The sequence below is a fragment of the Triturus cristatus genome, chromosome 4_1, assembly GCF_964204655.1.
Source record: "Triturus cristatus chromosome 4_1, aTriCri1.1, whole genome shotgun sequence".
NCBI lineage: Eukaryota > Metazoa > Chordata > Amphibia > Caudata > Salamandridae > Triturus > Triturus cristatus.
The window spans coordinates 484,959,080-484,981,655 of NC_140585.1; the positions used below are offsets into that span (position 1 = coordinate 484,959,080).

Sequence of the window (22,576 nt, forward strand, 5' to 3'; positions counted from 1 at the left end):
ACATTGCGCGACACGTACTGCACTAACGCCGTATATACCGTAATAAGGGCAGTGTGTAGTACACGCAACTCAGCCACCGTCACCGTGAGGTAACGGGGATGAGGCGTAAATCCGGCTAGTACCGGCCAAGTGGCCCCTGCAATTGATAAAGGGCCCATTCTTGGCGGTATAACCACATGGGGAAGGGCGCCATTAAACCAAATAAGATGCTGCCAAGCAGATATTGGTATTTCCTGTGTCCTATACGGTGTATAGTTCACTGGCACGGCAGTGGCAGTGTAAGAATGAAAGGTATTATCATCCTCACTCACCGCCGGAATCGTCACCCAAGAGTAAAGAGTAGAACAACTCATAGGGATGAGCCGCATCGGCTCCTACCACAAAGATGACGTTCATACCAGTGTCCAGCACCCCATACTGTGTCAAATGACGTTTCAGAGCTGCACGGCTATGCGCCGCAATATCTACCGCCATAAGGACAAGCTACACTTGAAGCATTCAGTAGCACAAGGGTTCAATAACCTTTTTAATGATCAAGCTTGAAGAAACCTATATCAACAGAAATAGGTAGGTTTAAATCAGTCAGACTTGTTATCCGGAAACAAGAATGAGGGTGTTGTGGACTAATATAAGCACTACTAAGGCGTTTCAACTCATAGACCAAACGTTAGGTGCGCCATGTTGCAGGGATTCTGCTTATATACAGAACTATGCGTAGAACCCCAGGACCTCAGTGAATTGTGGTGTACCAGAAACTCACCTTAGAACCCAGAACCCAGTATCCGGCTAGCAGAAGTGTCCCATTCGTTATCCGAGATTTGGCTCGGCGATCCCAATGAAAAGACAACCCAGAACAAGCTACTCAGTGTACTCTCAGGAATGGTGGGAATCGGAAATACCTGTTCGTATATTATTCTCACATCAGTCCACAACAAGAATCAACAGAGACACGGTGAAAATAAAAAGAGTTTATTTTTATAGACCACGTGTCCTAAGATGCAGTACTTTGGCTAATACAAGCAGACAAATGATTAGAATCAAAACCATCAGCATCGTTACAATACCATAGAATATAAAAGGGGTGATCATGTTATAATGACGGTGGATACTACCACCTTCCCTTTACTAAGAAGCTAATATTATTATGCTAATAGAAGGTCTCTTAGGCTTGAATAGGGGACCCCATACCTCAAAGATCAGCTTAGTGAAATCACATCACAGGAGCATCAGGAGTCTTCTCGCAGGAAGGCTCGTCTTCGGTCTGAATACTAAACATGAGTGCTGCAATATTAAAAGCACCAACTTTCAGGTATTTGCAGCTGCCTGTGTGTTATGGCTAAATAGTGGGTCGATCAACCTAGAGTGGAAAACATGCATTGTCTAACAACCCAGACTGTTTGTCACATCATGTACAGACCAAGGTCGCTGCGCAGAGCTCGGGATGGTAACAACAGATTGCTCTCGTGTGAGGCAAAGCTCGAGTCAGCAGTTTGTTTAAGCAATAACATGTAAACGCAGTGTCGTGCGCAAAAGCAGCAAGATGGCTTTCTAACATCTAACGTGGTTATGCTAACTTAACAATGTATGTACGTATTAAGGGAGTCCTTACTACAAACTCAAAAAGTCATACATACGCCATTTACTGAAGAAAACAAACTTGGACCCACTGAATCCTAACAACTACAGACCCATTACAAATGGACCATTCCTCTGAAAACTGATAGAAACAGCAGCGTTCGCCCAGATGTCACAATTCATTGAAGAGAATGCCATACTTTCAGACTTACAATCAGGATTCCATCCGGGAAGAGGCACAGAACCTGCCATTCTTGCCATCTGGGATGACTTGAAGAACACAGTTGACCGCGACGGGGTTGCTGCGCTACTCCTCTTGGACCTCTCGGCTGCCTTTGACACGGTTGACCATGACACTGATACAAAGACTCCACGAAGCCGGCATAGAGGGGACTGTTCTAGACTGGATTCCAAAACAGAACTAATGTCATCCATACCCTACGTTTCTCTCCAAACCATACTCCACATAAGATGGGGTCCCTCAAGCTTCTATCATCACGCCATGCTTTTCAGCATCTACATGAAGTCATTACTAGTACTGATCAATCAATTTCACCTCATGTGGTATAACTATGCAGATAACACAAATACTCCTTCAACTTGAATGGCTCAAAGACTTTGGAAACCCGCCAATTTTCAGTTGTCTTAGAGCCGTGGATCAATGGATGACTTGCAGCCATCTCAAATTGAATGCTCACGGTGGCGATTATGACCCGCTTGATGCCTGGCCTGATGAACTGAGATCACCGCCTAAAGTATCGAAGGAAGTAAGAAACCTCGGAATGACCATGGGACTCCAAGCGATTGATGAATGCCCAAGTGGACAAACTAGCAAGATCAAGCTTTGGTACTATAAAAACACTGCAACGAATCTTCCCCCATTTAGGATTTCTACACAAGGTCCAAGCTGCCACCTCCCTTGTTCTGGCCAAACCCCATTACACCAGTAGCCTCTACCACGGATCACCTTTAACGACCAGGAAAAGACTACAGCGGATTCAGAACTCGACTGCCAGACTACTCTTGCATATCAGACCGCGAGACCACAACTCCCCTGACTTGAAAGCCCTGTATTGGTTACTGGTTGCCAGAAGATGCAGGTTCAAGTTGCTTAGTATCACGTACAAAGCAATACAAGGGGACCACTCTTCATAAGGAATATAATCACCAAACACATTCAGCAAAGGAACCTCTGCTCTAGATTAGCACCTCGCCTCAAAATCCCAAGATACAAGAAAAAAACATGGGTAGCATATCCTTCTCAGTTCAAGCAGCCAAACTATGGAACTCTTTATCCCCCAACATAAGATCCACGGACAACGACCTTATCTTTAGAAAACTACTCAAGAAATTGCTCTTCCCCACATAAGCACCATACCCACCAGAAATATACAGCATATCCCTCTGTATATAAGCATGTATTTGTACTATAGATATGTACCTATATATGTTTATTGCTTTGTATAAACATGTAGAATAATTGTTTTAAAAAACCCACTTGAAAACCCTTTGTTTATCTAATGCTTCTTTAATCTACATGGACTTACTTGCTTTATGCATCTATATACCTGCCTTGTACTTGGATCTATATATTTATTACTTTTCTGCTACAAAAGCATATCAATGCACTACCCGATTTCTCACCCTATACCTCTATTTATATCTTTAATCTAAATATACTTCCTTCCTTTATGCATCTATATACTTTCCATGTACTTATGGATCTATATATTTATTACTTTCTTCTAACTCAGCATATCAAATGCACTACCCTATTTCTCAACCTATACCTCTCAATATATCTTCTACCTCAACTCTGACTCATCTCAAACTTCTTTCTACTACTGTTTCCAATGCACTACCCTATTTCTCACCCTATACCTCTATCAATATATCCTTTACACCCACTCTCTTTCATCCCAAACCCCATACCACTACTATGATCCCCAAAATAACCCTTTCTAGACTCTCCCCATACTCTACCTCTCCTTGCATCATCTGACACCTCTTTTACTATAGCGATCCCCCAAACAAGCTTTTTTAAACTCTTCCCTCTGACTCTTCCCCTCCACATTTCTTTTACTCATCTCAAGCCTGCTATGGTCTCCAAAACAAACCAACAAAAAAGTCTAAATCCTTTACTCTTCTATCCCTCCATTATCCTTCTGAATCCAAATAAATGACTAACCTATCCACCACTCAAATTACTTTCATATTTCACCATACTAAGTCAACACTAATCCTTTAAAAAAGCAGGTATTGCAAGAAGTTTACAATCAAGGTCAGGCTTTAAGGAGATGCAAGTGCCATGTATAATTGTCATCACAAAGGCGTGAGTGTCCTAAAGGATTAGTACATAAAGATGTGCTAAAAAAGATAGAATTGCTGTTACTTGTAACAGCTTCATAGGATGTGGCTCTTCAGTGATAGACGAGCTAGAGAAAACAGTTTTCGATTAAGAGAAAGTTGTATATAGTTTTTTAAAGCGTCATTATCTGTCGTTCATTGAGAATGTAAGAAGGAAAGATAGCTTAATGACCAGTGCACCCTAGGTGCCCTGAGTATTTGCAGTGCCTAAATATTTGAGTTTGCAAAGTATGTAAATCGTCTTACACAAAATTCAAAGCAATGAGGTGCTAGTTGAATTGGAATAGATACTTTTAGATACTTTGAAAGCCTCTGCCAGTAACCTTGAGAGTGGTTTGCATTTTCCCAATCACCTTCCCATATTCTCTCTGCAACTTCTGAGTATGCCCACGCTTCTTTTATCGCTGCATATATTTATGTGGCTATAAACCTTTTATTCTTTACAGAATATGACTTTCAAAGAAAATCACTAAAATATGTGTCTTTATTTATAACATTTAGGTTTTTTTTCACAGCGTTCAAACTGGATCTTGACTGCCTTCTTAGACGCAATATCCCCACATTATAGGTAGTCAGTGTTGCAGGGCAATGTGTATTATACATGCGGTCTGTTCACAAGTGGACCTGTAGTTTTAGCTAGAAAACAGTTTATTCACGTTTGCCACAATGCTATTCCAACTGTGCCAAACAATGATAAATTGTAGGTTCCATTCAGAATCATCTTTCAGTTCACTATCAATAATCTTTTCTTTCCATTTCCAATCTGCAAAATGTGTCAAAAATCTTTTCACAAATAATGGTGATTTTGAAACTGAATTAAAATTCATACAAGTAGTTTGATTGTTTAAAGACAGAATTTCACCAGGTATTATACCTGCTTTAAACAAGATATTAATTCCCCAAATTCATCAAAATGTAATTCCCCAAACACTTCTAAAATAGGAACATCTTTTCTCAAAACCTCTAGGATGGTAATCTGGAGTGGCCCTACAATAATCCCTCTGTGTAACATTGTATACTCCCCTTGGGCGGTTGGATCGATAAATGTAGTCATGTCCATAATGATGGAATTCGAACAGCTCCAGATGATTATCTACAATGAGATACTGATCTTCACTGTCCAATGAAGGTCAGTCATCAGTTCTGATGGCTACTCCTAACTGAAGATTTCTCACAATTTGAATATTCCCCAGGTGTCAGACTGGAACCGGAACATCTTTCGCAGTACCTCTGGTAGGTGGCATCATGTGGCCTTACGCCAATGCTAAGGAAGTAAGCAGAGTCCCATATTAGTGCAATGCATGTGCACCAATGTCAGTTTGTATTTCTGTGCCTCCGCATGCAGATCCGAAGCACTTCTGTCTCTTTATGAGACCGTTTTCTCAATATTTACTGTAAACTACCAGTGTGCAGGGGAAGTGCCACCACCTAAAACCACAGGGTTCAACCTTTGTAATGATGGTCACCAGCAAGCGTCTGTGACAAATCCTTATCAGATTTTTCTTTGGTGCTTGGGGTCATGTTCTGACCCCAAAAACTGTAGTGACTGTGCCTTGATAAATCCAAATGCTATTCGGAACCATGATGCAAAGCTATACATCGCCAAGTACCGTAAGACACCACACCGTGACTGGTCACATTTGAAAGGATGGTCCCATTCCTGCTCCTAAAGTAATTCCCGCACCGATCTTTGTCACAGTCGAAGTCTTCAGCTCACAAAAGGAGTCAAGCGGGACTTCGCTTCTGAACTCGATCTTCTGAGCCAAATTTTCCAGACTCTCAGGGATACAGCTTGCAAATTAATGAGTTCCATGAAGCTATGCTGCATCTTGACAACATGCTACCAGCTTCCTCTGGCACACCTCTTGGCCTCAAGGAACCGCAAGGACCTCCACCTAGAACCCCGCCATCAAGCCTGACCTCTGCACCAGCTGGAATGTTTGGACCTGTTATGAGCCCACACTAGCGTTGGTGCAGACATCTGTCTTGGTGCCACATCCCATGCCAGGCTCTAAAGCATTGAGGCACGATGACGAAGCGCAACCAGGAGGGCTCTCTGACTTGAACAAGGCCACGCCCTGATTCCCACAGGGCCACAGCCTTCCAGCAACCTGTGAGACTCTTGATACATTGCCCTTGTCTCAAGGATACGCTCAAATTATCCTCAATATTTTTAGCACAGACTACGATTATGGACATTATGATGAAGGCAGTGAATTTGATCAACCCTATATTGGTGACAACTTGTATGATGAGCTGCAAGATGCTAGTGACCTGCATACTTCTCCAGACATTGGGCTTATCTCTCCACCTGAGCTAGCTGCTGAAAAAAGTGGCTCCTTCTCTGTATTGACACAGAGTTGCCAACCACCCACGAGCAAGGTCAACTCCAATGCTTTTTCTACCACCCTACCAGATAGAGAATCCAAGTGCCTTGAAACCTTTGCGAAACCCATGTTCTCAACCAGCGTGCCCTTATGATTCGTCAATGCCAGTTCCCTACTGCACCGCTATACTCTTGCCCTTTTGGATTCCATTGCTCAGGTCTTACCTGCTGTACTGGATGGCCTACACCCCACTCTTACACAAGCAATTCAGGATGGGTGTGATGTGACTAAATTCATGGTTCGGTGTGGGTTGAATAATAAAGATTTCATCGGTCTGTTAATTGGCACTAGCCTGACACTTAGGAGATACATTTGGATGAGGTCTAAAAGTTTCTGCAGGGATTTCTAATCTTCTTTAATGGACATGCCCCTCAATAGCTCTCAGCCACAACGTGCTCCTTGGACCTCTCTACTCCAGCGCGTCAGTACCACCAGCAGTTCCGCCCCCTCTGTGGCTATGGTAGGGGCTTTCAATACCGTCAGATACCGCCCATGCAACCAGCTCATCAGACTCTGCAACCTTTTTGTGGCCAGCACTTTGGTTCCCCACAGACACCATGGATAACAGGAGCAACATGCAGCCCAGTCTCTCGACCCTCCAGCTGCTGCAGCCGCAAAACATCTTTAGTTTGTCTAAAAGGCCCACAGACACCCTGTTGGAGGCAGGGTCCAAATTTATCTTGTGGTGGCAAGTTATCACTTCAGAGTAGGTCCTGCAAGTTGTCCAGTGGGGTTACTCTTCTTGATTCTTTTCACCCCTCCATACCTTCCATCACACTCTCCGTGGCTGACTGAGCACCATCTGTCCCTCTTGTGGCAAGAAATGCAGGCCATTTTGGCCAAAGAGGCCAAAGAGATGATACTGGCATCAGAAGTAGGCTCTGGTTTCTACACCTGCTACTTTCTGATGCCGAAGGAGGATGGAGGCCTTCATCCCATTTTAGACCTTCGCCCTGTCAATGCCGACATTGCAATCTTGGAATGACAAATTGAGGATGCTCACTCTGGCCCAGGTCTGGTCTCCCATCGACGCTGGAGACCTAATGGTAGTGTTGATATACAGGACACTTATTTCCATTTCTCCGTCCTGCAGGCCAACAGGCACTATCTGCTGCTCACAATGGGGCTGGAGCATTTTCAGTTCACTGTGGTCACCTGTGGTCTCATCAGTGCCCCTTGGGCGTCCAGGAAAATATAGTGGTTGCAGTGCATTTTCGAAGGTCAAGGGTTTCAGCCTTACCCTACCTCTACGACTAGCTGTTGGAGGCAGGTTCGCCCCATGCAGTCATCACCTCCTCCAGACTACAGCGAACCGCCTAACGGTCTTAGGGTTCACTTGTCAACGTGCTGAAGTCACACCTGGCTTCATTTAATCTGAACTATTTTGGACACTGTGCAGTTTTGTGCCTTACCCCTGAAACTTAGAGTACAGGACATACAGGCCATGATCCAGATGTTTCAGTCTCTGTTCTGGATCTCGATGAGGATGGCTGTAAGGCTGCTGGGACTGATGGCCTCTTGCATACCACTGGTCAAGATGGCCAGGTGACATATCTGGGCTCTGCAGTGGTATCTGAAGCCATAGTGGGCATAGCATTAGAGAATTGGCTCAGATCACATCCAGATTTTGGAGAAGACATGCAGTGGTGGCTACCAGATTGGGTCAGTGACAGACCCCTCTCCTTACCCAACCCATAGCTAACAAGGGTGACTGATTCATTGCTTCTGGATAAAGGTGGTCATCGGGGAGCGGTGGAGATCAGAGGCATCTGGTCTCTGTCGAGGCCTGGCTCCACATCATCCTCCTGAAGTTGCAGGCCAACCACTAAACGTTGAAAGATTTGCTGTCCTCCATCAAAGGGAGGCTGGTGCAGGTACTCACAGACAACACCACCACCATGTAGTACTGCAATAAGCAGGACAGGAGGCTAAGTGCCTCTGAAGTGGCTGGAACTCCAAGGGATTTTCCTGGTGGTAGACCATCTGATGGGATCTTTAAAAGCCAGGGAGGATGAACTCAGCTGCCAACACCTTACAGATCACAAATGGCAGTTGAACCCTGTGGTGGCACAAGGTATCTTCCACGAATGGGGAGGTCCTTTTTTTTTTTTTTTACAACTGATTTTTATTGGCATTTTACAAGTGTACACATGAATTTTACAGGTATGGTTCATCATATAACATTTCTGGACCTGAAAACCCGCACATGTCGGATTCCAATGTGACACAAGCAGTAGAGAATATTTTCAACATATACTCCCAACAGCAGTTTGAGATGTTCATATGACTTTTTCATTCCGTACCAGCCATATAAGTACCCCAGGATATTTCTAGATCATACTACAAATATTTCTCGCCAATTTATTTAACAAAAAAAATAAACCAAAATAAACTGTGTGGTGTAGTTCCTCTTAGTACATTTGTTGCATCATATGTATTCACAGGTATGCCTCCTTGTCCGTCATAGGGCTCCAAGGTCCGGATCTTGTCTCCATGTGTTTTTAGCTATTTGTTTGTTACGGTGGGGAACTGGTTGGGTCTGGGGATCCAATACTAGGGGTGTCCCCCCGAGTCCTCTGCTACCTCATCTCTTCCGTCTGTTTCCTCACTATTCCGTAACTCCCAATCTCCGTCCTGGACCAGGTATCCACATTTTTCTCCCATGTTATGGAAGGGGTGGTGGTTGTTAACCATTGCTGCGCAATCTGCCTTCTAGCTAGGCTAAGCACTAGATCAGTGAACCTATTTCCTATTTTTCTGGCTTTGGGTCTGGGGAAGAGGCCCAACAGGTTAATCGCTGGTTTGTTAGGGAGCGTGCGGGCCAGTGTCTTCCCAATCTCGTTCAAGACTTTTCCCAAAAGCCCTTCAAATGTATGCATTCCCACGTCATGTGTGCAAAGCCTGCATCTATCAATCCACATCTAGCATAGGATCTATTACCCACCCCTTCCATTACATTTAATCTGTGTGCGGTCAGGTACACCCTGTGTATATAGTTGTACTGAATCGTCTTGAAATGTGAATTTTTGGATACCTTTTTGGACCCTCCCAGAACTCGTGCCCACTTCTTGTCTGTCAGGGGTTTCCCGATGATCTCTTCCCATTTACCTCTAGTGCGGTCTAGCTGTTTTGTAACTGATTCAAGCAGTTCTTGGTACAACCATTTTACCAGGTGTCGAGCAGCACCCAAAGTGACCAGTGTTTGGAGCATTCTGTGAGTGGAGGGCTAACTTGTTGATCCGCCGTGCCACAGGTCAAAAAATCTTTGTACCTGTGAGTGATAGGTCAGGAACTGGCCATGTGATGAGTCATAGTGGGAGATTAGCTCGTCCATAGGCTTGAATGTTCCCAGGTGGAAAATATCTCCCACCATTGTAATCCCACTTCTGTCCGGGCCGCTAGTTTAGGTCCTGATTAGGGAGCCAATGGGTTCTCATATGGAATCCCTACGGGTGGTATTTCAGGCACATAGGGGTGTCCCTTCTCCGTGCGCCGAAGGCACCTCTCCAGCAATACAAGACCGCCTTTTGCAGCACATTGGACTACAGGAGATTCACTTCCTGTTGCACCACTTTAGCCACTAACTGTGCCTCCCACTCATCTCTCCCAAGAATTCCACATTCCAGCCTTCAAGCCACTGGGCTAGCTATTGCAGGTGAGCCGCTAGGTGATACAATTCAAAATCTGGGACTCCCAGTCCTCCGGTCTCAGCTGTTCTCTGCATTATTTCCAGGGCTACCCTCTTTTGTCCCCCATCCCAGATCAATTCCTGAAGCAGCTGATTCAAGTCCGAGAACCAGTTCAGTGGTATCACCACCAGAAGGTTCACAAAGTGGTACAGTAATCTCGGTAACACAATCATTTTTGAGATTGCCACTCTAGGTATCAGTGGCAGCTTGAGGGAGCGCCAGAATTGTACAGACGCTTTCAGTGATCTAACAGTCTGATTAAGGTTGCCCTCGCGCAGGTCATCTAACTTATCAAAAACATGGACTTCCTAGATACTTGAGTGAGCTAGAATGAGCAGGGGGCCCACACCAAACCTGTCGGGAGCGTTTCCGGCTGCGTCTGATCCTCCTTTAAGGGAAAGGCATAGGACTTAGAATTATTAAGTTTGAGCCCTGACAAGATTGCATATTCATCCAGCACTTCCAAAGGCCGCTGTGCTCCTGTCGCTCCATCTCTTAAATACAACAACAGGTCATCTGCAAAAAAGGGAGATTGTGTGGGGTTGCACCCTAATGGAACCCCAAGAAGGTCCTCCTGCTGTTGAAAAATTGTTGCCAGGGGTTATATTGCGATAGCGAACAACAATGGAGACCGAGGACATCCCTGTCTAGTAACTCTGATAGGATTCCGAGACTACGCCATTCGTCAGCACTCGCGCTGTTGGGAGTGTGTATAAAATTTTCACCCATCTAATCCAGTCCTTCCCCATTCCCATACGGTCCATGATGCCTTCGAGGAAATCCCATCTTACCGAATCAAATGCTTTCTCAAAGTCAATAGATACAATCAATGCTTCCGGGTACTGGTCTCTGCATGGGTGGTGCAACACAGAGAATAGCCTTCGTAGGTTTCCAGAGGTGGATCGGGTCGGCACAAACCCATTCTGGTCTGTGTGTATTTAGGTAGTCATATATGGCAGTAGACGTGTGGTCAAGATTTTACTCGGAATTTTAAAATCTGTGTTAAGCATCAAGAGTGGGCGAAAATCTGACACCTGTGGGTGTGAATTTGTAGTTTTGGGGAGAGGCACTATCAGGGCGTCCCAGGTCGAAAAGGGTAGTTCCCCCGCATCCCAGGTTTCGGTATATAGCTCCACCAGTTTTAATACTAGGGTCTGGGCATACATGAAATAAAACTCCACTGGTAGCCCATCGGGGCTGGGAGTTTTCCCCCGAGCCATCTATTTTATTGCTGCCCTAATCTCCATCTCAGTAATCCGCCCGTTTGATAAGCCATGTAGGAACTGGATCTGATCGTGATTTGGTGCGTAAATGCTCCCAAGTGTAAGCTCCCTGCCCAGTATCCTGCCCTGAATTGGGACATATCTGCCCTCTGGGTCCGTGAGAACCTTGCTCACTTTAATGGTGGTGTCTGCTCTGAATCATATATGGGTCCCCCTCGAAAATGCGGCATATGTAGTAGCGTACAGATGTCTCCGCCGTCGACGTCTGAGTCGAATACTCTCTTCCAATGTGAGGTGAGTTTCCTGTAGCATTGCTAGTTGTATACCCTGGCGTGTGAGATAGCTATGTATTTTGTGCTGTGTGGACATTGACCACATACCCCTTACATTCCAGGAAAGCATCTTAATGTCATGGTGTACTAAAGGCATGAGGGAGATCACCCAAATTATACCCCTCCTCCCACCTCCACCCTCCCCCCTCTCAGGACCCCCCCAGTTTGTGCAGACTTCCTGGCATACCATAGTAACATTCTGTCAAAGACCACCGCTTTTTCCCCAACAGTTAACTCCCTTTCCCCCGGGCAGCTCCGTAATGGCAGGCCACCCAAACCTGTAGAAAATACAAGATTGTCCTACTGTCGCCTCGGATCAGGACTCTCTTGGTTGGGATGCTTAAGTCGTTAGTCTCTGCGGGCGATATCCGCTCAGGCCTCAATATCTCCTGACAGGGAATGGAGTCCCTCCTGCCGCCGTGACCCATGTATCTCACCAGTTCAGGGCCCGTGTTTCCCCATAGTGGGCACAGCAGCCAGCGCTAGATAATTCCATCGGCTGTTTGTGGAGTCACATCTGGCATGTTCACCTCGCGTCTGGCCGCGGCCCCCGAATCAGAGCCCCTCCACACTGTGTTCCGAAGTCTTGTCAGAGTTACTTTTCTCTGTACGTTGTGTCAGGACCTCGACCACTGCTTGCAGAGCTGCTTTTCTTTCCGGCGCAGTTTGATATGCAGTGGGTTTACATAGTGCCGCAGACGTTTCCGTTACGGTAGAGGGAGCTTCGAACCATGTGGATCATCCCGGACCATCAGGCCACCCTTCTTGTAGGTCTTTTGGTGAGTCGCAAAAGTGCGTTGATCCATCCACAGCGATTCACAACTTCGCGGGGAGCAGTAGAGAGTATCGAATTCCCTCTTCTCTCAATGCCTTCTTAACCTCCAAGAAAGAAGCCCATCGGGCCTGCACTTTGGCTGTGAAGTCTGAGAAAATGGACGACCTGCTGTTGTCTATAGGATAGGGACCATTAGTGCGAGCCTGTTGTATCAAAATGTCTCGGTCTTTATAATGCAAGAGCCACGCCACCACCGGCCGAGGGCGTCACCCCGGAGCCAGGGGCACGACGGGTCTCTGTGTGCCCTATCCAGTGCAAAGAAGGGCGTGAACAGGTTCGGGGCCACGACGGTCTTCAACCATTCCTCCAAGAAAACCACCATGTCCGTTTTTTCTTTTTGTCGAGTATTCCCACCACTCGTATATTATTCCGTCTGTTTCGCCCCTCAGCATCTTCTGCCCGTCTTTCCAGTGTGGTGACTCTTGCTACCAGATTATCCAGCCGATTGGCTGTGGATTTGCAGTCCAGTTGTATTGTTTCGATTGCTTGCGCCACCGTTTTCATCCTATCTGCTAGCTTGTGGTGTTCCGCTTGTAGGAGACCAAAGCCAACCGAGACCGCCCCTATGTCCTGCTTTAGCGGTGTTTTTGTGTCGGCGATGGCCACTAATATTTTATCTAGGTGATTATGGAGGGCCTGGTCCGATGGCCCCAGAACCTCAAGATCCGCAATGGTGTGTAAGGGTTGCGTGTCTCCCTCCTCCACAGGAGCACCTCCCTGCTTCTGTCGTGCCTTGCCCATGATGGGAGCATGTCAAGATTCCAGGGGGTTCTCTGTCCCCCAGATGATTAAGAGTCAGGAAGACTCGAAATGCGTCTGGCAGTTTATCTACAATGACGTCTGTGTCAAAACCTGCATGCAGCCCCCTTGAATAAAGTTATTGGAATATACTCTACCTGTTGTGGCTCTTCCATAAGGGGCACCGTTTTTGACTGGATATATATATATATTCACTGAAAAAACCATAGGTTTCACACACGTTATAGTTAGGAATTAGCATTTAAAAAACCTTGCAAATTCACTGAAAAAACCATAGGTTTCACACATGTTATAGTTAGCGGAAATTTTACTGATAAAAAACCAATGAAATTGCCCCGTTATAGTTAGTGCTGGCAACTATAACTCACGCGACCGCAATCCTCTGCTGATGCTAATACTGTATTTAGACACTTATTTGCCCATGTCTTCTTCCATACATTTTTAGCTATACATATATTACAAATATTTTTTTTTCATAAAGACACATATGTCATCAGCAGAAGATTGCGGTCGCGTGAGTTATAGTTGCCAGCACTAACTATAACGGGGCAATTTCATTGGTTTTTTATCAGTAAAATTTCCGCTAACTATAACATGTGTGAAACCTATGGTTTTTTCAGTGAATTTGCAAGGTTTTTTAAATGCTAATTCCTAACTATAACGTGGGTGAAACCTATGGTTTTTTCAGTGAATTTGTACGGTTTTTTAAATGCTAAGTGACTTTACGCCATTCGTGGCGTGCGCGCCCACTTAACGCAGTTCGTTCCGTGCGCGCACGGTGCGCTTCGCGCACCGTGCGCGCACAGTGAGCACGCGGTGCGCTTCGCGCACCGCGCACCCACTTTACGCAGTTAGTGCCGTGCCCACGTTACGCTAGATGGGCCATGTACGCACGATGCGCTTCGCGCACCGTGCGCACATGGAGGACATATTATGCGCTTCCTTGTGATAGGTAATCTGTTGAAATTTTTTGGGAAATTTCTGTGCTCTGATAAGCCATGCACAAATGGTGGCCTTCGGCCACCATTGGCACAAGGGGTGGAAAAAGTGTGAATAGTGTTTTTTTTATTTTTATTTTTTTACCGTACGCTTACGGTAAGCGTACGGTAAGCGTACCCCGCGAAATTGGCGAAAAAAAAATAATGCCGTTTTTGCTCTTGGGGGATGTTTGGGGACTCCCTCAACATGACTATGTGAGAGGGAGTTGTCAAAACATCCCCGTAACATGTTTTTGGCCATCATGTTTGATACATAACACTCAGTGCGGTAGACAAAATGGCGGACGCCGCTTCCTGGTTTCTGCCGATTCGAATGTTTACTAAGATCTAAGAGCCAATCAGAATCGCGCTCGCGCACGCCACCGTACGCTTACCGTAAGCGTACGGTAAGCGTACCGTAAGCGGGCTCAGATATATATATTGATTTAAAGGCTATTTTCTCAGAATCTACTGAACAGATTTACACCAAACCTACAAAAGGCACTTCCTTGACCTAGGGACTACCTCTCTGCCAAATTTCTAGTAATTCTGTTCAGCCGTTCGGGCTGTAGCTCGTTCTAAAGGTCCTATGGAAAAATGCATGGGAAAAACGCGTTTTGGGACCCCCCTTTTATCTCAGCCCCCGCTTGACGAATCCCCCCGAGACTTTCAGGGTAGGAGCGGAGCGTAGCGCCCCACCTATTTTGAGAAATTCGCGAGGATTCGTCGACCGGCGCCAAAGTTATTCAAAATAGAATGTTGAGGTTTTCCTATGGAAACGTGGTCCTAACTATAACTACCTACTGGCGACCGCCAGTAGGTAATATATATATATATATCTGTAGATATAGTGGTAAACAAGGGTAAAGTTTCTATGAGAGCATTGCAGAAAATCAAAATTTAATGCATCTACACCTTAAAAGCTACGCTTGCAATAGTCAATTATGAAAACATAGACTTTCTATGAATGTTTCTATGAAATGGTAAATTCAGATCATCTGGAAAATCATATTCAACCACTGTTACACCTTGGTTTCATCAAAAAGTACCCTTTCTTCCCTCTTATGTTTCAGACTTCCTGATGTATGGGTAAACGAAAGTGAACGACATCAATTGAAAACAAAGGTTGTCCATTTATCTCAACTGCCAAAGGACACAGCCCTGCTTCTAGACCCAAATATATACAGGTAATATTTTTATTTTTAATCAATTTTCAATGCAATATAAATCCTTTTACTGTATTGCTTGCAAGATTTCGTAGCTCGTTATCTATGAAACCTGCTAAGTATTGGAATTCCGTAGTTCTTCAAAAAGGTGCAGACTGGGTTTTTGGTTGTTTTTGTAATCGTTCTTCATCCAAATCGGTGAACTCTAGATGCATTAAAATAGGCAATGCTGTTATTTACAAAGTGTTATTTTGCTTTTTTATGCTTGGTGTCCAGAAATTCTAGTAAGAGAAGTCCATACCGTGGAACCCTGAACGATCACTTCTGTTAGGATCATACACTGGTTTGTATATCATCTTTTTAAAACCAGGTTTGTAATGCATCTCGTTTCTTTGTCTTTGTAGACATTAAAGTATTTTGAAGCATGTAGCTCTTTCAAAATTAACTATTCCATGCCTGACACTTGGTGGAGGGATTATGTTCATAACAGATTCGAATAGTTTCAATCCCTGTGAAAAAAAGTATTTTTAATAAATTATCTGAATTTAATTACCTTCTGTTGGTCATGTGAGTTATTTGACATCTGATTTAAAATCATCCAGTTGTCTGTATGCTTCCCAAATGTTTAATCTTTGCAGATGCCTTTTTGCTTCAATGCCAATATGAACAAATATAGGCGAATCTCGTTTTACAGTTTTTTGCTATTTTGTAATTATAACTGAACTACATTACTTAATTTATCGGTGAAGCTGGAAACTTGACTACTAGTCTATTTTGAAACCACAAGTGCGAGTCAGTACGTGTCCTTCTCCTTTAGTTTGCATTTGTGATTGATAGGTTTAAGGAATATAACGTTTTTGCACCAGCATCAAACGAGAAATGTCAAAGCGGTAGAGATTTGTTTTTAATTTTGAGGGTCTATGATAAAAACTGTGGTTGGAAAAATGAACTTTTTAATATTGTTTTCTGCGACTGTTATATCTAATATTTAAAATATTAAGTTATCATTCCAGCAGCTTAATTATGCATAATTGCAAATTTATGTAATTTCGTGAAATTTAAGGGTTTTCAGGAAACTGTTTTTTAGGAGCACAGTATTTGCGTGCATAGAAAAATGATTTTGTTCATTCTCTTTTAAGATAGTGCTCTTGACATGGTAATCTGCTCTATGATGCTACAACAAACGCAACCCACCTCAATAAACCCATTAAGTGAATGAATTAGTTATTATTGAACAATTCGAATCAGATGTATTTACTCTGTTCAGTAGCTATAAAAATATAGTTGGAAATTAAAAACATTTTCCCTCCTAAAAACCTTTCTCATCTAGTGAAGGCGCTTCATATTATATATATATATAACTGTAGGGCACAGGTTTCACAAAAATGCACATATTCACCGTAGCTAAGTAGGCATCTTTGACAGTTCCCTTTTTTTCCTCGTTCATCTTTTCGAATCAGAGCTTACTTCTGTTACACAAAAGTGCTTCACACGTTGGGCCACAGTTGTGTTTTAAATCTTGACCTACATACTTGGAAAGATACCTATTGCCATCCAGTATAAACCTGAAGTCGATTTCTGATACACCCATTGCACATGATGGGTTAACTTTCTTGTCTTTATCAATTGCCTGCTCGTGATTTGATGGCTTTTCTCCCCATTCTTCTGTTTGTTCTACCCATGAACCATTTTGGTGTCACTATCATTTGGATGAATAGTATCCTTCCATCGCTGACTATTTTCTTTTTTTTTTTTTTTTTCCTGCAATCCTTTTTAGGTCTCGCCTGACCCAGCGCATGCGCTGGTCTGGCGAGACTTATTGAGAGGGCTCCAAAAAGTGCTACCAGGCCAGCCTAGAGCTTCAGTGCATGTGCGCGAGTGCCGCGCTTTACCGCGATTACTTTCACTTTCACGGCCGCTTTGATGTGTGATCGCGATCACTTTCACGGCCGCTTTGCATAGCCAATAGGTCTCGCTTTTGGGACCTTATAAGTATTTAGTTATGCAACTGTTGCATGGCTAAACACTTATAAGGTCCCAAAGGCGAGACCTATTGGCTATGCCAATGCTTGTTTAAATTTATTTGTCAAAATCACTCTATGGATATGTTCATTGCTTTTCTCTCTCTCTTTCCTTGCTTTTTAAAAATATTTTTGTAATTTATTTTACTTTTTGTTAAGGCCCAGCTACTACACTCCTACTGGGCAGCTAACATTTGCTCCTTGTGCACTCTCTCTCTTATTCACGCTTTTTCACCATTATTGCTAAGGCTCCGGGTCGATGCACTGCTACTGTAGCACTGGTTTTTGTTCCACTTTCCTCGACGCCCTTTACCTATTGTTCTATACTTTCTAAAAAAATATATTTTGTTTTTTAAGGGTCTCACAGTTGTACAATGCTGTTGGGTCATTCACTTGCCACAACGTATGTGGAGTCCTGTGCATACTATGTGCTTGCTCATGCATATGTGGCAATCATCTTTGAATGTTTTTCTTTCATTAAAAAAAAATCCTTTCAGCATGACTGCCATACCTGTATGCAGACGCACAGAGACAATATGGGGTAAAAAAAAAAAAAAAAGCATTGACAGAGCCTGGAGGTTTCATATTGGAACCGTTTTGGCTTTGCCATTGCTTTTTTCAGTTTAGTATCTCCTCCTCTATTCAGATAGCTTATACTACCACAATGCTTTTTTGAGTTGTGTATGCAATTGCATCTGCAGGTGCCTCAGCTGACCTGTCTAACTGCTGTATCTCCTGATTGTTGAACAGTCATCCAGTTCATTCCAGTGTTTGAACATAGAGGTGAGATAAGAGCTCAGCATCTGTGTGATGTTATAAGTATCCTTTCGTTTTGTAAGACACACTTCCTCTGACCATGTGCAGGTCAGCAACTAGTGCTTAATTTGAGCCGGTGGTTTCCAGTGCTCGGCACCAGCACTTAATTGTCGGCACCTGTACTTATGACAGTCCACCACATGGTGGTGCTTTCTAATTTTGAAATGTGCACAACAGTTGTTTAATAATTATTTCTACATTAAATATGACTAATACTAGCTGCCAAAGCCATTTTTAGGTCTCGCCTGACCCAGCGCATGCGCTGGTCTGGCGAGACTTTTTGTGAGGGCTCAAAAAATGCTACCATGGCCAGCCTAGAGCTACAGTGCATGTGCGCGGGCGCGCGCTTAGGAGCAGGGGCTGGCAAACCACGTCATACTCATTAAGCGCCCGCGATCACTTTCGCTGCGTCCCTTTGATGTTCTCGTTCAAAGAACATCAAACAACAAAGAACATGTTGTGTTAATGCTTTGCTGCGCCCGTTTGACTTACAATGTGCTTTCTCTTTCCACAAACTCGATGTTTGTGTTCCTTTATTTTGAGATGCTTTTAGTATTACTGTTTTGTGACTTAAAGAACATTAAGGAAATGTTACTGTGAAACTGGACAACGTTCACAGTGTTTATTTCTGATCGCAGCGGCTGCTTCATGTCCGTTGCACCATTCAGGGAGTCCTTTTGTTGGCGCTTTCAAGAGGACATGATGAGGAAGCTGGAAACTTTTGGCACATTCTCTTTAAAAGCACAGCATGTTGGCGACTGGTTAATCGATTAGACCTATGTAGCGCTTTAGATCTCAAAGCGCTATGGTGGGTCCAGCAGTTACAACTCATGAAATATGGGGTGCAACTCACAAGGAGGGGGCAGGTTTGAGTGCACATTGGCTGCAATCGAACTCTTTAGATAATGGGCTGTGTGTATCCATTATCAGAACTCAGTCTTCGCTAAGTGATCTTGTTTGTTTTGTTGTTGTGTTAATTCTTTGCTGCGCCCGTTTGACTTGCGTGCTTTCTTTTTCCACAAACTCGATGTTTGTGTTCCTTTATTTTGAGATGCTTTTAGTATTACTGTCACACACACACCCACACACAACCACACATACAACCACACACACACAACCAACCACCCACACACACCCACACACAACCACAACCACACACAACCACACGTACAACCACACAACCACACCCACCCACCCACACACACACACCCAACCACACCACCACACCCAACCACACCACCACACACAACCACAACCACACCCACAACCACACACACACACAACCACACACACAACCACACCAAGCATTGGCATAGCCAATAAGTCTCGCCTTTGGGACCTTATAAGTGTCTAGCCACGCAACAGTTGATGTGGTTGCTCCAAGGATATTGTGCTGCATAACTAAATACTTAGAAGGTCCCAAAGCGAGACCTATTGGCTATGCCAATGCTTGTTATAGCTCTGGATGACCTGGAATAGTCCAAGTTTTCACCCTTGTAGAAGTGTAATGGTATTAGCTGTTGTTGTCGGTGCAGGCAGAGGCAATGGGTGGTGCAAGCTGCCCTGGCACTTCTTTTTTTGTGTGCACATTTAACACTGTCAGCAACCATTTACTTGGCTATAGTATTGTGAAAATCCTGGGAAGAGGGAGTGGGTGCCTGAAAGGCCCCAGCTCCAATTTTATCCTCCTAATCTCTGCTTCATTCCCGCTGCTTTTAGTGCAAGGGAGTCTGATCACTGACCCACCGCAGCTTCTGGGCATACTAGACAGCTGTGGTGGCAATAACAATCCTCAAGGGCTCACAGCGGACAACAACTTAGTCTACTTTCACACCCTCACCAGTTCAGAAAATGGAGGACGCTGACCGTAAGGGGAAACTAGCAAAAAAGAGAAAGGGCCGAAACAAGACCCACCTCACCACACAAATCAGTCCTTTATCCACTTTTCAAAACCCGAATAAGAGTAGACTCGACTGGACACAAGAACTTAAATCGGGCCTGCAAGTCGACAAAAAAAGTGGACGAACTAACTCCTGCACCTAAATATGTCAAAAGGCTGGGTTTGTGGCCGAGCCGCCGACCATGATGGCCGCGCGGCATTGAAGCTCCGCCAATAGGCCGAACTATCCTGTAATAGCCCCCTCATCCTGCACAATAATCGTCTCTACTCCCGCACCGCTGTGCCGCTGATCGCTCGCTGCCTGCGATGCTCTGATCACATCGCGGTGAAACGCTGCTAATACTGATCTCCAGCGACTGGGTAGCTCGGATTGGGGACGGAGTGAGTGCGGCCTACCATGCTGGCAGGAAAGACCATAGCGACCCAGTAACTGCGGCTGCTGTAATCTGGGACATTTGCCGGCGGTGAGTACACCGGGTGTGGGATGGGTCAGTCTGCTGGCTCCCCCACTTCTTTATGCAACTGTCAGGCCCGATAGGAGTACGTTTGCTCCTGGTGCCCTCGTGACGGCACTCGCGCTTCACCTCACCCCTAAGGCCCCCACAGAGAGAGGGCCCACGGGTGAGCCCGGGGAACGGTCTGGTAGTGGTCGTTTGGTGCTGTGCGGGCGAGGGGAATCAGAGGTGGCCTTTTGCCCCGTTTGGCTCCCGCTGCGTCGCTGTAACATCGCACCCTACGACCTACCGCCTCTGCCCGCCCTGCGCTACATTGCCTCACCTCTCCCCACGAGATCTCAAGAAGCATGGGACACTGCTCGGCTTGACCCACAGTACCGGCGTAGCTGTTCCACGCTCCACTGACAGCGCCAGTCCTTTGGGGTGCCTTGGACCCTCCCGGTCCCCTTGGGATTCCTGTTGCCACCTACTGGTACAATCTGCACCCCTCAACAACTGCACCAGCGTGACGTCACTTTCTGGCTTCACTGAGCCCGGTCCCTGGCCGGCGTGATAGATTCGATATTCCTGCACTCTGGTGACACACTGCAGCGGCACTGCGATACTTACACAGACCCCTTGATGCAATTTCTGCAAAGGTCCTGTCTCGCTCTTGCCTCGTGTTGGGGCCCGGCTGTTCGCTGCAGTTTTGGAAGGTCCTTGGCGTGCTGACTCCGGAATACCATACAAGGGGACAATCGCGCCTGCTGTGCTAAACTCCAAGACCCACACGCCAGTTACAGTACCCCCCACTGCCTCTATTCCTGGTCCCGTGCCGCCTCTGCATCCACCCCCAGTACAGCAGATACGGCTTTGCTGCCCTATTCTGCACGCCGTGCTACGGCATGGGCCGCAAGGACCCCAAACAGAAGACTCTTCCCTTTGAGAAGCTAATTGAGAGCCTCGCAGAGGAGAGTCCCACCATGGCTGAGGGCGGACAGGGATCAGATCCAGCTACCTCATCCTCCTCCACTTCAGATGCACTGTTGCAGGAGATGAGGGCAGGCTTTCGGGCCTTAGATGGGCGGTTTGACTCACTAGACAAAAAAAGGAGGCACTGAGAGCCAAGATCCAGGTCCACAAAAGACGTTTGGATGTGGCGGAGGCGAGGATATCTGACGTCGAAGATGGCACCGCACAATCAGCCAAGAGGCTGGAACCTGTTGAACGCATACTGAAGGAAGTAGCTATTAAAAATGAAGACCTTGAAGCGTGCAGTCGGCGCAACAACATCCGCATCCTAGGCGTACCAGAGTCCACTGCTACTGGCCGACTTGACCTCTTTGTCGAGATGCTCCTGTCAGATGTGTTTGGGCAGGAGTCATTCACCCCTGGCTTTGTCGTAGAGTAATTATGCCAGAGAAACTGCAATCCTTATTCACAAAAGGGTCCCTTTCAGTCTCCAGTTGGTCGTTCTTGATGCTGAGGGAAGGTACACTCTGGTGGGACACTGCATTGCTTTATTGTGTGTGTATATGCCCCGAACAATGACTCCCCGGAATTCTTCCATTCATTACATGACCAACTCTCCAAACTTGAGCCCACATTGCTACTGGTATGTGGGGACTTCAATCTCCTTCTAGATCCCGACCTTGACAGCACTGCTAACGCCCTTGACACTATGGTGTCGCCGTGCTCTCCTTGATCTCTGTGACCAGTTCTCTCTGCTCGATATTTGGCACAGGCGTGATCTCTCCCACACTGACTTCACACATTACTCGGGTCAGCACAACACCTGGACCAGACTTGATTATTGGTTTGTCTCCCCTGGAGTATCCTCCTGGTATCATTCCCTGACGACGCTCCCTAGGACCTACTCCGATCACTCCCCAGTCCATCTGTCCCTCCGGGTCCTGCGTCTCGATTGGGTTTGAAAGGCAGTGGCGCTTCCCTAGTCGCGCCCTCCATGACGACCTTTTCCTTCACGAAATACATGAGGCCATAGAAGACTATTTTGCCATCAACACTGGCTCAGTTGACACCTGGGCGGTGCTGTGGGATGGTTTTAAGGCATATATAAGAGGAGTTTGCATTT

At 45.5% G+C, this 22,576-nt stretch overlaps 1 protein-coding gene across 3 annotated transcripts in view; it reads left to right on the forward strand.

Moving 5' to 3' along the window:
* Positions 1 to 22,576, forward strand: part of AEBP2 (AE binding protein 2) — a 407,512-nt gene that overhangs the window by 324,748 nt on the left and 60,188 nt on the right. Inside the window, exons 8-9 of one of the 3 annotated variants that reach the window (XM_085652711.1) lie at positions 15,218 to 15,331; positions 15,587 to 15,680. In XM_085652711.1, the coding sequence (XP_085508837.1) occupies positions 15,218 to 15,331; positions 15,587 to 15,641 (169 nt within the window). In that variant the 3' untranslated portion in view covers positions 15,642 to 15,680. The remainder of the gene's footprint in view (positions 1 to 15,217; positions 15,332 to 15,586; positions 15,681 to 22,576) is intronic. The other 2 variants (XM_085652710.1, XM_085652712.1) reach the window with 2 other exon arrangements.